The sequence below is a fragment of the Miniopterus schreibersii genome (genome assembly GCF_964146895.1).
Source record: "Miniopterus schreibersii genome assembly, chromosome: 10".
In the NCBI taxonomy this organism is placed as follows: Eukaryota; Metazoa; Chordata; class Mammalia; order Chiroptera; family Miniopteridae; genus Miniopterus; species Miniopterus schreibersii.
In genome coordinates, this window is record NC_138110.1 from 55,522,534 (window position 1) to 55,540,393 (window position 17,860).

The following is a 17,860-nucleotide window of genomic DNA, read 5'->3' on the forward strand; positions in this document are numbered from 1 at the left end:
ACAGCAATGAGACAGGACCCAGGCCACCCTAGGAAAGTGAAGAAGAAAAAAGTCATGTACTTCCCCTGCCCACTAACCAGAGGGAAACCTATTCAGGAAATTCAGAGTCCCTGCTAGGGTAGTAATCCCTTTGTAGGTCATAATCACAAAGACCAGAATGAGATGAAACTATCAACTTGACTTTCCAAAGGAAACTCTCTTCCACTGTTTAGATGAAAGAGAGCGGGTTTGGATTTTTATACTAAGTGAGCTCAGATGATTCAAGGGTAAGGACATCTTGTGGTACACAAGGCATTCCTTCCATTGGGGACTATCAGAAATTAGTGTTTGTGAAGCCCTATTCCTATTAGGCCTCCAGAAAGAGAGCAGAGAGGACTGAAGTCCGACCCCTCATCCATGACCCCTACACAGCAGGAGTGCTGGCAAAGGGCAAGCCATGGTGCCAGTCTTTCCTAGGAATCTACCCGAAGGAGGAAATGCCTCTGGGGGACAAAGTCCTGTGACACAGACATATGTGTAAGGCTGTGCCACAGAAATTAGAAGCAGGATTTGGCGTGGTAGAAAATGGAGCAAATCAGGGATCAGTTAGGTTGACTCTCGTCATTCAGGATTTCCTAGCATGAACCTCTTTTTCCAAAATGTTTAAAACTAGTTAGGCTTTTATGGTGGTTTAAAGAGCAGCACCTTTCCCACTGATAGATGATAGAAATTCAGACCAGTGCAGGAGTTCATGTGTTGACTGCCTGTTTTAAGAGATGTTACCCTTGTCTTTATACTGATCCCACTACTTTTACATACACAATGTCAAAGTCACAAAAAGGGCTTTAAATACCACTGAAGGCTACAAATACTGGCCAGTTCAGAGGCTGTAGAACAGATGACTGAGATATTGAAGAAACTTCAGCAGAGCTAAATAAGAAAAATATTTTGGAAGAAAGGCTTAAAACTGATTACAGTAAGGAAAAAAAAGATCTGAAGAACAAATACATTTTAAGAACAAATTTAACCTGGGATACACTAACGGCGAAAATACAGACAGTAGCTAGCATTCCAGAACCTCTGAGATGGTCACACTTTTGGATGAAACAGGAATTTCACTATCAGTAACTCTGAGAAAACACCCAATTAGTAGCTACGCATACATGCTGACTCCTTGGGGCTCAGGGCTCATGTCTGTCTGGGGATAAGATCCACCACACCAGCAGAGTCTGGACAAGCAGAAGTCAATGCCAAAGAGAACAAATGGAAAGAGTCAAAGCCACCTCTCCAGAGTGTTCATGCCTGTCTTATGCTTCAATTAGCTAAATTCCACTAAGGAAAAAAGTAACCTACGCTATTTTTAAAGTGACGACGGTGAAACTTTTGGTCTGTGACCCTTGCTGAAGCTGAGCAGACAAGTTTGACCAGGGTTCCTCTAGGGCACTTGGGCAGAAGGTAGAAGTAGGGATATGCCAGGAGGGAAAAGTATTTTCCTTCTGCCCCGGATGGCATTTGCTACCTCTTTAGAAAACAAAACAAAACAAAACGCCGGTGTCTAATATTGTGGAAAGCTAGGGTGTTGGCTATGGGAAACCATTTAAATCTGTTAAAGAAAACAAACATAAAACAACCACACACAAAAAAAATCCTCGTTTGTCCTCCATCACCAATAAAAGTATTTAACAGATACTTGAATATCACTAAGTGCCTGGCACTCTTCTAATTAATTCAATCCCCATGACAAGACTGAGATAAGTTCTAGTATCTCCATTTTATAGATGTGGAAACTGAGACATGGCCGGTAAAGATAAGTAACTCGCCCAAGGAGACACATCTAATGAGATAAGTAGGCTTTAAACTAAGGCAGTCTGGCTCCAGAGTGGACGGACCACTCTGTTACAATACTTCCCAAACAAAGCAAAAAAGCAGCACTGCTAGGAGCAGAAAGAGCCTCTTTATCTTCTGAGAACAGGACTTAGCCACTAGGTATGAACTCATCCCAGCTACCTGACCATTCCTCAAGGCAGCAGGCCCTTCCGTGCAGGTTGCAGTCAATAGAATCAAAGGGGATTCTATGGGAGAGCCTAGAGAACTTTAAGGCTGTGGAAGGAAATCTACAGCCCCTTCAAGGAAAGCAGATAATTAAAGCTTAAATGTTTGCTAAATAAAAATTCTAGGTAAATTCAAAAGTTGTCTCGGGGGCGGGGGGGAACAACAGCAGCAGTTTCTACAAGACTCTTAAGAAATAAAGATTTCTTAATGCTTATCACTTAATGCTCAAAATCACAAGAATTATTGGTACTTTGAGTTGAAAGGAATCTCAGAAATCATGTAATCCGTTGTTTGCAGACCAGAGAGGGTAAAGGGATGTGCCCAAGCCAGTACATCGTCTCAGCTCCCATTCCTCCCCTACCCCTGAACTCCTTATCTCTAGTAACAGGGAACAGCCACCCAGCTATCCAAATGAGGAGCCCTTTCTCTGAGAGTCCTCATGCCATTTATGGCTAAATTCTATAGCTCCCTTTCTCAACTATTCTCAATGGTCTCTTGTTCCCTTCAGAATCAAGTCCCAACCTTTTTTCTTTTTTTATGTCCCAACTTCTTTAATAGCTTTTAATAGTTTTAAAGTCACTTTTTTGACCTCATTTTCTACTATCCCATCTTGTTAATCCAGGCACCCGCCCAAATGAAGTCTTCCCAGAACAAAGTATATCACACAATGTTTCTATGTTTTGTTCATGCTTCTCTCACTGTCTGAAATGCCCCTTTCTAGCCATCACCTTCCTTTGTCAAGATTTTAACCATCTTTCAATGACTGGCTCAAATGCTGTTTCCACCATGAAATCTTTTAAAAAGTGATTATAGTTCATTATAACAGGGCTAGATATAATTGAAAACTAGGGCTCCAAATTAGATGTTATCAATAAATAACTACTAAATTAGATCAACTACCAGAATTGACAGCTCCAATTGATACTCGCCAGGCTTTGTGGCAATCGTCATCGTCATCACCACCACCATCATCATCTCAAATTGTTTAGTATGTTGTAACAAACTTGAAAACGTGACCAGGCCAGTACTATTCTCAACACTTGACCAAAATGGAAAATGAGGCCCAGAAGTTAAGAGGATTGGACCAGGACACACAGCTAGCAAACGTGGGGCAGGTTAGTAAATGATAGAACCTGGCCTCTCAAGTTCTATTTTAGCGTGCTTTTCACTACATCACACTGACTCCCATGTGCACAGTGGTGATGTACTCAGTTCCCTCATTTCTAAACTACTCGGCCTTCTTCTCTGCCTACATATGTCAGTTGTTCATCTCCCCCAGACAGGTTGACACAGGGATATGCAGACAAAGGGCTTCAGCAAACATCTCTTAAATTTGATTACTTTCAGAAAAATTGCCCCTAATCTGAAATTCCCCTAATATGGTTGCATAATTCCAGTACATTTTCCTAACACCTTACATTCTCTCAGTTCTGTTTCAGGTAGAATCTGGAACTGAAGCGAAAGCAGAACCCAAAAGCATCCTTATTTTCAGACGTCTCTCACACTGAGTGTATGCATCAGCACACGGCCATCATGGCTGGAAAAGCATTTTTTTTATTAGATTACAGTAGTGCTTTTCTGTCTTCCCTGGATTTCCAAAAGTTGTCACTCCAGCCTAAGTGCCAGGTTTAAAACTGGCAAGAGATGCACACAGTCAAAAACCAGCAGGAGGAATTTTGTTTTTCACACGATAGCCTTTATTTTCTAAACCTGCCCCTCCAAATTGCCTTTTTTTAAAAAAAATAATAGTTCATTGGCTTTTAGAGAGAGAGGAAGGAAGAAGAGAGAAATATCGATGTGAGAGCATAACTTCGAATGGCTGCCTCCTGCACTCCCCCTACTGCGGATCAAGTCCAAAACCCAGGCATGTGCCCCGACCGGGAATCAAACCAGCAACCTCTCAGTGCACAGGATGACGCCTAACCGAGCTACACTGGCTAGGACCCAAACTGCACTTAATAATGGTTTACAGAACAGATCTAGTATTAAAGATCATTTATGGCTAAGAATGCAACCTCTTGCCCTGGGTGGGTGGCTCAGTTGGTTGGAGTGTCATGCTGTACACCAAAAGCTTGACAGTTCAATTCCCGGTCAGGGCACATACCTAGGTTGTGGGTTTAATCCCCAGACAGGGTGAGTGTGGGAGGCAACTGATTGATGTTTTTCTCTCTCCCCCCTTTCCCTCTCTAAAATCAACAAACATATCCCTGAGTGAGGATTGAAATTAAAAAAAAGAAAAAAAAAAAAGAGTGCAACCTTTCAAGAGAAGTATCTGGTGAGATCCTACAAGCCCAGTGATCCCTTAGCATCTAGTAAGAGTATCCCTGCCCTAGCCAGTGTGGCTCAGTTGGGTGGGCGCAGTCCCATGCACCAAAGGTTGCCAGTTCGATTCTGGGTCAGGGCACATGCCTGGGTTGCAGGCTTTATCCCTCGGGGGGGGGGGGGGGCATGCAGGAGGCAGCCAATCGATGTTACACTCTTACATTGATGTTTCTCTCTCCCTCTCCCTTCCTCTCTCTCTCTAAAACTAAAAAAATAAAAATAAATCTTTTTAAAAAAAAGAGTATTCCTCTTGTTTCTTTTGAGAGGATTTATATATTTTAAGGACCTAAAGTGCTAAATATCAATGCTAACAGAAAGAAGCAGTGTCAGATAAACAGAAGAAATTATTTTTATTTGACTTTGAAAACTCTTCCTGTGATGTTACAGACTAAACAGGAGATAGTCATAGGGTCAGAATTTAATGAGATTAATGCAACTAGTGCCAAAAACTTTAGTGGATTTGGGGCCCAAAGTGAAAAAAGCCGTGCCTGAAATGTTCTGGCATTTTAAACCCTTAGCCGCCTACAACACGCAAATAAAAAAGAGGTGATAGTATTTATACAGACATTTTAGCTATACAACTAACTTTCCCTGCGGAGGCAATAATGTAGTGGAAGAAAAACCTGAGGACTCAGAAGCCCTGCTGTCATCTTGCTGCTACCCTACTGCTCTGTGACTGAGCATGTCACCTCAGGCTCCTGTACACACACAGAAATGAGATGGAACCATCTTTAATACCCTCTCCCTTATTTTGCACCTTGAGTGAGAACAAAGGGCAAATCGCAGGAATAAGACAGGATCCCCTTAGGGCTGGGTCCACACCCCATTCTTTCAGTGGAATGGCTGGTTTCCCATTCTCTGATACTCCAAATATGCAGCACATGTTACTGTGCAGCAGAAAGATGCCTTTTGGATTTGGGGTCTTAGTGTAGCTGAAGGAGAAATGATTGATGCTAGTATCTAACAGAGAGAAAAGGAGCATAGAAACACATTACTGTTAGCGAATTATTAGAATAAAGTGAAGCATTTTCAAACAGAACATGCAAAATCTTAATTATTCTGGGCTTCAGATATGACTAAACAAGCCTCAAGGTCTTTAATCTGCTACAGAAGAGAAATGAAGAAACCTAAAACTACCTGAAAGATCAGAAGTCACATGAAAAAGGAACACGGTGTACAGGATTTTAATGGACTATAACCAAGACACTTCCTTTGTTGCAAAGAGGTAGTGTGTCAGTAGAGGTCAAACAGGAAGTATTTAAAAGTCTGCTTACAACACATCATCTGCTTAAACTGTCTTAAAGTTATTCACATGTGAATTGGAGATCCAGGGCTAGATTCAGTCATGTAGTCATGTGTAAACAGAAACTCAGGCCAGGTTTTCCAATGCCTCTTGATTTTGATTCAAAATGAAGAAAATACTAAAGGCACAAAACTGCACAGAACGAATTCCTGCCTTGCTCATGCTATAATCTTGGGAAAGGATGCTCTGATGGATGCACAAAATATCTCCCACATTCGTCAAGCAGTTCACAGTTAAAGAGCTTTTACGCTTCCTGACCGGTCCCCTCTGAAGAGCATATAAATATGAGGAAACTGAGGAAGGTGAGAAAGCTGAATGAAGAAAGGCTATTATTTAACTTGGCCAAGATCACATGAACCAAAGCAGACGAACCAGGACAAGAGGCAATTAAGCTATGGTTGATTTTTCAAGAAAAATAACACCAAAATCTCATTCTTTATTTTTAAAAAGGAGATTCTGATAAGACAGGGCAGGACCAAACTTATGTTCCAAAGCCTTTTATGCCACTTCTACCCCATCTTTCCTCCCACCACAACTGTAAATCATGGTTGGTGAAGAATGTATCAGAGAAGGGATCAATTTTTAAAAGCTCATGTTTTTAATATTAACTTCTATCTTTTTAAAGTCTTTTTGGGCAAACTTCTGGTAACATGAGAATTAGCATTTCTTCATCTGATCTCCAAGCATCTTCCTCAGGTGATAAAGTTCTTCGTGGTGAGATTATCTCATTTTCCTGGCACTTCACGTCAGCTAGCGAAGCTTAAACACGACAGGAAGGATAAAAGTACTTGTCCGACACGATCCAGCAACTCTCCTCCCAAGTACACACTCAAAAGACCTGAAAGCAGGACCTCAGACAGATACTCGTACATTCGCGTTCACGGCAGCGTTCTTCACGGTGGTCAAAAGGTAAAACCGACCCAAGTGCCCATTAACAGATGAATGGGGGAAAAATTGTTTTTTGGGGGGAAAATTTCATAGTAATTTATTTGAGCCAAACTGAACACAGGTGCTGGGAAGCAAAACCTCAGATGCTCCCAATGACTGGTGGTATAAACATACCATGGAGCATTATTCAGCCGTAAAAAGGAACGGGGTTCTAATATGCAACAGCATGGGGGAACCTTTAAAATATTATCTAAGGGAAATAAGCCAGACATGAAGGCAAATATTTTATGATTCCACTTACATGAGGTGCCTAGAATAGGCAAATTTATGGAGTAGAACACACACTGCCAAAAATGGGGTAAAGGAGAATGGGGAGATAGTTTAATGGGCTCAGGGATGGTTTGGGATGATGGAAAATTTCTGGAGATGGACACTGGTAATGACTGCATAATACTATGAATGTACTTAATTAAGCCACTTCCAACGGCAAACTTTATGTCATGTATATGTCACCACAACAGACACAAAAAACTTGTTTGAAAAACAGGATGGCCAAAGGGAACTATCTAGTAGACTACTGTGAATATGTGAAGAGAGATGATGGTAACTGGTATATCGACAGGTCATCCACTCACTGATTCAATAAACATATATACTAACTGTCATCTACCTGCCAGGTACTGTACTAACCCTTGAGGATGTAAAATGAATACAACAGACCCCAAGTCTGCTCCAAGGGGCTGTACGACACTAGTAGGTGAGTGTGAAATGAATCTGAATTTAACTACTGAGATTAAATTCACTAGAGTAATGAAAATGGAAAAACTAGATGATCATGTGGTAAGAAATGAGTAGTGAAAAAAAAGAACACAGAAGTGGTAGATGATTCATGATGAAACATTCCCACTCGACAAAATTAACCTGGTTATTTTAATGGTTCAGAAACATGTATTCATAAAAAGAATTCATTAAAAATAAAATTTTAGTTATTCATAGAAAGAGCAGACTTTGAAAGCAATTCTCACTTTAACTTGTCTACAGACAATAAATCAAGCTAATGAAGTATAACTGACCCTCGAACAATAAGAGGGGTCAGAGGTGCCAACCCCCAACCCCATGTGCAATCAAAAATCCACATATAACTTTTCACTCAACAAAAACTTAACTACTAATAGCCTACTGTTGACAGGAAGCCTTACCGGCAATATAAACAATTAGCACATATTTTGTATGTTGTATGTATTATATACTGTATTCTCACAATAAAGCCAGAGGAAAAAAGACATTATAAAGAAAATACATTTACAGTATTTATTTAAAAAATCTGCATATAAGTGGACCAATGCAGTTCAAATCCAAGTTGATCAAAAGTCAAGTATAGTTCTAAAAGACTCTAGGCTGGAGGCACTTGTTCTAATAAATGGTTGATCTTTACATTCCTTCTAACAAAATGTAGGCCACTATGGGAATATCATACAGCTTTCTTACCAACTGCCTTTAACTCAAAATAGAAGCATACGTTCTTCATTTTCGACAAGTAGTATTATATCCAAAGATACCTTACACGTCTTTGGGCTTAACCCCTTGCCTCCTACACCAAAAAAATGGGAACAAAATGAGTAAGAAAACATCTTTCTGAGGCTTGGATCCTAGAGGGCAGCATTGCTGAGTTTCATTTATATTAGTGGTCAGTGGCTTTTGTGAGAGCTCAACCCCTCTGATAACTTGCTGAAAGCTAGGAATGCCCTCTCGAGGAGAACCTCATATACCCAATCTTTTGCATATGATTTTAGTTCACAGACCATGGGAGCCAAAGTTAAGAACTGTTAATTTATACTCTAAAAAGTACATAGAGAAGTTAAAAATATATCATGTCTCCAATCCAGTCACTTTTCATCAAGACAAGCTCTCTGGACACTTGCTTAAATTTATTATTACAATGAATCCATAGCTGACTTACTTAAAAAGTAAGGTATATATTGAAAGAAAATTCACCAATTCTTGCTTTATATATCCTGATGTGAACAATGGCATCACCAGTTAGGCCTGAATTATCAAATCCATCCTCTTAGCAGCTTGGATCAAATACAGTCTCTGCTTCGCTATCTAGGTTATTTGCCTATGGACCAAGTTAAGGCCTATTCTAGGTGAGCCAAGCCACAGCCAACTGGCTGAAAAATGAAGGACTTGCTTGTTCAACCCTTACCTGTTGCTATGCTTGGACTTTTCTCGGTCCTTCTCCTTGTCCTTCTTGTGCTCTTTGTGCCGGTGTTCCCGATCTTTGTGTTTATCTTTATGTTTATGAGAATCTGCAACCATAAGAGATGAGTCAGTTAAGAGGAGTCATGAGCTATCTCCTGCCCGCCTACCTTGAAAGGCTGGTCAAGAAGCACAATGACAGCCGGCTGGAGTGGCTCAGCTGGTTGAGCGTCATCCTGTGCACCAAAAGTTTGTCAATTCCATTCCCAGTCAGGTCACATACCTGGGTTGCAGGTTCGATCCCTGGTTGGGGCACATATGGAAGGCAATTGATCACGTTGATGTTTCTTTCTCTCTCCTCCTCCTCCTCCCTTCCTCTCTCTAAGCATGTCCTTGGGTGAGGATTTTTTTAAAAAGAAACACAGTGACAGGATTCAAATGGCATTTGTAACACATCTTGGTTTCAGAGGCAGGATAATGGGATACCTTGTCTCGGTTGCTTTGTGAAATCTTTCTTGGAAGATTCCATTGGAAGGAAAGATTTCACAAAGCAGCAGAGACAAGGCAGCCCATTACCCTGACCCTGAAACCAAGACTTGTTACAAATATGCAGGCTGGAAGGGGAGACAATTCTACTGCAAAAGAAAGCAACAGTTTGATGCTCTTCTAGATCTGACACAATTAAGAATAAGCAATAAATGATACAAAGATAAATCTGAACACTGACTGTCAAGATTAGACAGTTATCTATATAATGTATGGAAAATCCAAACCTCAAGAGGTATGCTTTTAAATCAACTTTAATAAAGTATAATTTTTCTACAGTAAAATATACACATTTCAAAGACAGTGATATAAGTCTAACAAACATATGCACAGGTATAATCCCTACCACAATCAAGATTTAGAATAATATGATCACCCCAGAAAATTTCCTTATGCCGGTTCCCAACCAATCCCCATCTTCTATCCCTAACCCGAAGCAACCACTGATCTGGCAGCACTGTGAATTAGATTTGTCTAGATCACTAGAATTTCATATGAATGAAATCATATAGGATTTACTCTTTTGTGTCTTCTTTCACTCAGCATAATATTTCTGACATTCATTTATGTTGCTGAATTAGCAGTTGATCAGACTTTACTGCTGTGTGGTATGCCATTGCATGGATACACTGCAATTTATCTGTCCATTCACCAATTGTAGGACATGTGAGTTGTTTCTAGGCACTGGTTATTCTGAATAAACCTACTATGAACATTCATATACAAGTCTTTGGTTAGACGTTTTCATTTCTCTTCAGTATAAGCAGTACTGAAATCACTGGATCAAATGGTAAGTTTATGTTTAACTTTATAGGAAACTGCCAAACTGCATTCCAAAGTAGTTCTCCCATTATACATTCCCATCGACGATGCATTAGAGTTCCAAATGCTACAAAGTCTCACTAACACCTAGAATTATCAGTCTTTAATTTTAACCATTCTAGCAGGTGTGTAGTGGTTATCTCACTGTGGTTTTAATCCAAGTTTCCTAATTAAATGATGCGTATCGTCTAGTGTTTATTGGCTGCTCATATATCTTCTTTGATGTAGTATCTCTTCAAATCTCTCCCCTATTTAAAAAAATATTTGTTTTTCTTATTACTTAATTATAAGAGTTCTTTATACATACATTCTGGATTACGATTTTTTTGGTTAGATATATGTATTATGAATACTTTTTTCTAGGAGTTTTACAGAGGTAAGGGACACACAGGGCACATTTTTTAATCTATAAAGATGTCCAGTTGTTCTATCACCATTTTTTTTTTTAAACACAGTCCTCTTTCCCTATTGGATTGCCTTGACCTCTTTACTGAAAATAAAGTGACCATATAATCAATCATAGGTCTATTTCTGAACTCTATCCTATCCTTCCTTACACAGACACGTCTACTACTATAGCTTCACAGTAAGGTTCCTTCTCATAGGAAGTTTTGAAATCAGATAATATTAAGTACTTTAGCTTTATTCTTTTTCAAAGTAGTTTGGCTATTCTATGTCTTCTGCATTTCCATATAAGTTTTAGATTCACTTTGTCAATTTCTCTTTAAAAAAGGCCAGCTGGGGAACTGTGTTCATAGGACAATCTGGAAACACTCATGTCTTTTGATACATGAACATGGTTATCTCTTTCCACTTATTTGTTAGACTTCAAAATTTTAGGGTGTATCGGAATTAATACAAGGCCTGCTAAAAATGAGGTTCACTGGGGTCAGGTCACCACAAAGTTGAATATTCATCAATTGGAAGTTTATGTACACAACACATGTGACTTTAAAACGGATTCTTTAATGTTCCTCTTTTCAAGAGGTGTGGCCTAATTTCCTTCTTGAGTATAGACTACAGACTTAGAAATTCACTCCTAAAAAACGAAATAAAGTGGAAATGTTGGTATGTAACTTCTGACACCAGGTCACAGAAAGCACTGGATCTTTCTCCTTGCTCTGAGGGAAGCCAGCTGCCATACTGTTAGAACACTTACGCAGTTCTGTGGAGAAGCCCGCGTGACGAGGAACTGAAACTTCTGACAATAGCCATGTGGGTAAACTGTCTTGCAGTAGGTCCCCCAGCCTCAGTTAAGCCTTCACGTAACTGCAACCTCACAAAGACCCTGAGCCAAACCACCCAGGTAAGCTGCACCTGGATTCCTGGCTCACAGAAACTGTGAGAAAACAAGTGTTTGTTGTTTTAAGCTGCTATTTTTTTTAAAAAAAATATGTCTTTATTGATTTTAGAGAGAGGAAGGTAGAGGGAGGGAGAGAGATAGAACATTAATGATGAGAGAGTCATTGATCAGCTGCCTCCTGCATGCCGCCTACTGGGGATCGAGCCTGCAACCGGGCATGTGTCCTGACCAGGAATCGAACCATGATCTCCTCAATCATGGGTCGATGCTCAATCACTAAGCTGGTGGCCAGGCAAAGCTGCTAATTTTTGAGGTAGCATGTTTTATAGGAATAGATAACTAATAATAATGTATGGGCAATGTGTGTGCTCATCCCATTCCTGGCTCACAAAATGTGACAAAAGAAGCCACATTTGGAATAATCCACTAATTATCTGTTCTGTGCCAGGACCTATGGGAACAGAAATGTACATGACCATACCCCTACCTATAAGAATTTCTCATCCCACAGACATGGAAAAAACAAAATCATGTGGTATCAGAAGTAAGACTTGAACTCAATTCTCCATGCAGTATACATATATAGAAGACTCCAACTTCTAAAAGTCCCAAGTCTAAACCTTTAAAATGCAAAGTCAATCCAATATACAAAGTTGGTGGCCACCAATACCCGACAGTAATAAAAAATCCCAATTGCTTCTGCTCTAAACTAAGCACTTATGGTTAAAAATCATAATAATGACAAAACATGCCACCAGTAGTACAACCTGGAATAAAATCTGTATTGTTTGATTTTGTTTGTGGGCCAGACTTAACAAAGAGGAAACAGAATGTTATGATCTGCTATTATGGCCCAAGGTATGTCAGGAACATACTTTTCTTTAATTACTTTTGTGTATAATTCAACAAACACAAAAACCAAACATGTATGAAAAAGACCAGAAGACAGATGCCAAAATGTTAAAAGTAGTTATCTTTAGGTGGTAAATTTCTGAATAACTTGATTTTTGATGTAAACACTTTGTGTTCTTTTCTAGTCTTTTCCCATGTGAATCACTTTTATAATAAAAAAGTTATTTTTAAAAATTATCAAGCTTTAATATTTTACTTTGACAAGTACTGGTGTACACAAGGAAAAAAGTAGTTTAATTCACTAAAAAGGACTAAATTTAAATAAGGAAACTAAATAAAAGATAAACTGAAAGTAATTCCAGGCAGGTTTCAAAGAACCTGTCTGCCAATAACATTACCTTTTTAAATGCACAAAACTTCAAAATTGATTTTAAAGCCAGGTCCCAAGTCTTTAAAAACAATTGCTAATCTAAAAACATAAAATCAGAATGTCTGATAAGAAACTTAAGGCTGTAGCTAAGTAATCCACTGACATTTATAAGACTTAGGTCAAAGATCTAAACCACAAGTGTCCCTAATTTAAAAAAGAAGTTATTATGTGTCTATCACATGCTCACACTGTGATATATGTGTTGTGACAGGTACCAGAAAGTACAACATGTAACTTCTTCAATTATCTGAAGGGCTATGGTATAGCTCCACATACACAGGCTGGGCTTCTGAGAGAAACGAGAGGGGAGGCAACACAGAATGGGGTGCCTCCTGGACAACAAAGTGTGCAGACAAAGAAAATCAACTGAGAGAGAAACTGCACAGATGACCTGCACTAGTAAACTGATGGATAAATAACCTCTAAAAATGCATAGGAAGTCCCTTCTGGGTAAACGATGTCTGGAATTTGCTTTAAAATACCCTCTAGTGAGATACTCCTCTAGGGGAGATGGAGATGGATCAAACTACATTGGCAAAAGGTTGAGAGTTACTGAAGTGGGCAGATATGACACACACTACTCTCTCTACTGCTATATGTGCTTGAAACTTTTAATAAAAAGTTTAAGCTTCTTCCCTTCCAATCCCTTTCTTTTTCTTATTATATAAGGGAACATCTAGGAGAAGACTAGTCAAGAGAGGATTTGTGTTAAGGAGCAGTAAGAGATAGAGTCTGATAAATAAAATTAGCCCAAGAGTCAGGGTGTCCTACTCTAAGGATAACAAGGAGCCACTTCAAGCAGAAAAGGAACAGAATAAAAATCATACTTAAGGAAGATTAACTGAAGGACAGTGTGGGCAGAAAGGTAAAAGCAGAGTGACTAGCTAGTGGTTTTCGAAGCAGTCTAGAAAAGAGAGCAGCACGGCTGCGAAGAAAGGAAGAAATGTAAAAGCATGTTGAGGAAATTGGAATTAGAACTCAGTTTCAGGAACTCACTGGCTAAGTGTAATAAATAACTGCAGGAGAGTCAAAGACTCAAAGACTTTGGGTCCCTGTGACTAGGAGCACGAAGTGGCTCTGAAGACACAGAAAGCTGTGCAGATAAAGGTGGGGAGAAGGAACAAGACTGGAGAAATAATGAAACTAAGTGAAGTCATACTGTACTTAAGGGAACAAAGGGGCATCTGACTGAAGATGTTGGTCAGAAGAGAAGCCAATAAGGGCATATTGGTCTACAGCCCTCACGGTGAAATGTTTGCTGACAGCGTACTAACGGCCTTGCAGATCACTTTTAGTACATACCCTTTCCCCTTAACTGGAATCACCTAAAAACAGATGCTGTTAAAATGCTTTGGAGAAAGGACCTTGCCACTTGAGTATCAGTTAAATACACAAAGAACTGTGCAGAATTTGACTGACAGATTCAGGAATGAAAGGTGCAGACCACTGCATAGTAAATCACCAGAAAACCTCATTCACTGTAAATTTGGGTCACCTAATAACCACTGTTTCGAACAACGCCTGAAAATAAGGCAGCCTTGAGAAGACACAAGTCATGGAACTAATCCCTTTTGCTACGAGTTACTCCACAAGGATAAGTATGTGGATAGAGAGAATAGGAACCAACACCCTTTGTTGCTGTTATCGAAAGCATTCCTTGGGGTTAACAGAGATTTTAAGTAAGGAGATTTTCAAATGACAAGAGGAAAGTATGGGTGTCTTCTCTGAGTGCTGGAATAGTTGCTGGCTAGCATTATGCAAGGACTTGATGGTTAACATGCAAAAGAAAAGGAAACCTTTCACTACTCGATTCAGAATATTGAGGTCTAATTCAGTTTACAACCATTTAAAATATATTCTTAAATCCAAAGCACCCTGCTAAAGACTTATCTACATGAACTCTGCCCTCAAGGAATTTACAATCCTAGAAGGTCGTAATTAAAGATAGGAACCCAAAGAGCCAGGGCCCAAGGCATGCAAGAGGAAAAGGGCACTAACATGGGTGCGAAAACCATGCCAAAGTACTTAACAAACATTGTCCCACATTCAATTTTCTTACCTCTCTCGTGATAGGGAAGTATCATCCCCATTTCACAAATGATACTAGTAATAGCTGTCTCATACTTAGCATGTGCTCTGTGAAAGGTAGTACACTTTCCGTATCACCTCTAGTGTTCACAACTCTCTGGGTGGTACCAATTTCATCAAATCTAAGACACATTTTTGCCTCTCAACACCTCTGAAAAGGTACATGTAGTTCATACAATCTCCATGGAGGGGGGATTTAACAGTATCTGAAAAAACTAATTTACACTCTCTCTAGACCCAGCAATCCCTATCTAGGAATTTAACTTGAAGATACACTTCCAAGGCAGAAAATTTAAGCTGGTTTATGTATACGTGAACGCAGAGAAAATTGAGTCAGCAGGAGAAACTTGTTTTAATTTTAGACTTGCTGGAATGGATTTAAATTCCTTTCCTACACCCAAAATCTCAAATGTCAAATGATTGACATTAATGTAACAGTGTTTTTATTGCATCATTTTGCTCCTATATTTAGAAACTATGAAAAACTTTTTATGAAGGTAACAGGCATTTTTTCAAATGTCCACACATGAAACATGTGGGTGTCATTACCTCTATCTCTTACAAGATGGCAGAATTTTCTACTTTCCTGCACTGCTATTTTTCAGTAAGGGTAGGAAGGCAGTAGGACTTCTTAATTGATGGGCATTTTGAAAAAAGTCTTGAGTAAAAAAAAAAATAAAAAAATTAATCTGGGTTAACTGCCTCTTTTGTTTCCAAATGAAAAGTAATATAATGAGGGAAAACAGCCTGATTCCACCAGAGAACAAAAAATAAAGAGCCTGGATCTAAGAGGGCAAGTGAGGAGCCCACATAGGCTCCCTGGAGGAGGCAGTGTTTGAGCTAAGTCTTACTAAAGGTTAAGAGGAAGTCAAAGCAGAGGAAGGAGAAAGGCATTCTTGGCACATGAGCCATGAAAATCAACTATCTATAATTATTGTTGCTGCTGAAAAATTGATCTTGTCATGATTTAGCAAAATTAAGTGAGATCTACTTCCTGCCAGGTAGGAAATGGTCGAGCTGTTTTTTGTAAGGGGCATGTTAAGAAATGAAATCCTAGACTTGTGTTTGACTCTCTAAAGGCATGCATCCCAAAAGCAGTTTCTTTAAAAAAGACACAGATAAATTTACGCAGCTTGTAGCTTTGAAGTCCTAATCCTCTGCTTAGATAGAAGAGAAATAAAACACCTAGGAATAAAAAACTTCAGTATCAACACTAAGTCCAGCAAAATTTGATCCAACTGTTATCAACTCCCTGAAAGCTGGCATAATCACAGTATGAAATGAAGCCGCAGGTTTGGAAACCAGGTACAGAGTCAGCCCCAAGTAGCCACCAAATCAGTGTCAAAGATAACGAGTTCGCTCCCCACGGGGGAACCAGACACATACACAAAAGTTAAGGAAGTCAAGTCCATAAAACACTTTGTCAAACATGTTCAAGAATGATTCATTTAGCACAAAAGACCATGGCTAAACTCAGTGCCGATTAGAGACAGCACAGAGTAGCACAGAATGCTACAAGGGACCTCTGAAGGAAGCCGGCTGGTTCAACAGAGTGAAAAAGATCTGATTCAAATCCTTGTTCTACCACTTACTGTGTGACCTTGGGAAAAGTCACTTAACTACTGGGTCTATAAGAAGGCAGCATAGGTCAGTGATTAAAAGCTTCAAATCTCTGTTCATCATTGACTTGATAACTGTGACCTGACCTCTCTCTTCTAGATGGAAAAACAAGCTCAGAATATTTAAGTGACCTTAAAGCGTTTTATTTCAAGTCAAATGCTTTGTGCATGGTTGTAGAATTCCTGACTAATCTCCACAAAACGATGAACATGTTGACAACTATCAATAAAGTATGATTTTTTACCGAACCCTCTTCATGATTAATTTACATAGAACCAAGCTGAACCACCCAATCATTCCAAATAACTTTCGGGTCAGGTTCTATACATGCATTTAGGACAGCAAACATGCCCATTCACCTTGCCCAGCCAGCCAATGACAGATAAAACGCTGTCTGATTTTCTTTCCTGTACACCATCCCAGGAAAGAAAAGCACTTGTGAAGAAAGAAGTAAAACTTTGGCCTGCTCTAACAATCATATCCAGAGGCCTAAAAAACCTACAGGTTTTAAGGGATGCACTGATAACCAGTTTACACCCCCCCATGTAGAAAAACACTTGTGTTAGTTTAGCTGCAATCAGTAGGTGGCTAACAATGCTACTAAGCCTATTCCACCCGGGTTTCTAATGCAATCACAATTCAACCCAAGCATAAACATTTATACTTTCTTAAGAGAGAAAGGTTAAGAAATGGCAAAGATTACTGATCATGTTATCAACTATTCTATGATCTTAAGCATCTTGCTAACTCCCCTATTCTTCTAAATGGTTAGGGGTAATCAGATCAGAGCAAGAGAGAAGTCTTTTGCTTCCTTATAAACAAAAGCAGAGAGAGACACTTTTCTGATATAAAGGAGGGACTCTGCCATGTTCTGAGCCAGACGTCTTTACACTGACTTTTGACAACAGGTTTTGAGACTTAAAGCAGTTGTGTAATAAATATGACAGGCTCCTCCTCTAAAGGCAGTCATCAAGTCGTGTGTGGAGGACAGGGAACAGAATTACACAACCAAAGCTGCCTTTCCCAAAGAGGCACTCACAATACAACTTTGTCAAAGATAACTCCTGCTAATCTCTGACACACAAATACACAACTTGTTCATTAGGAAAGTAAAAACACTGGGTGAAGAAATTAATCTTCTAAAGAAGGTGTCACCTGCTCATCAGTAAATCACTTCTACTGGGATAAATGCTTACTTACATCTTCTCCTTCCTCCCTGACCTTCAAACCCATGGATACCACATCCCCAGGAGCTGGAGTTTAAACAAAATCAACATTTCTACTTAATACTCTACACTTTAAAAGAAGACTGTTTTTGTCTAGGGCAGATAACAAGCTGGTCTCGGTGATAAAGATTGGCACCCGGGAGTGTGGTAAATATCAGGGGTGTGCAAATCTCCCCAGGAACTTAATGCCAAACTAAAAGAAGTCAGGAAGCCTAAAAGCCCATAACTGG

The 17,860-nt window shown here is 39.4% G+C and overlaps 1 protein-coding gene across 1 annotated transcript in view; it reads right to left on the bottom strand.

The window, feature by feature from the left end:
- Positions 1–17,860, bottom strand: part of TOP1 (DNA topoisomerase I) — an 81,219-nt gene that overhangs the window by 43,193 nt on the left and 20,166 nt on the right. The window contains exon 3 of the mRNA XM_081149750.1: positions 8,751–8,853. Coding sequence (XP_081005876.1) covers positions 8,751–8,853 — 103 coding nt within the window. The remainder of the gene's footprint in view (positions 1–8,750; positions 8,854–17,860) is intronic.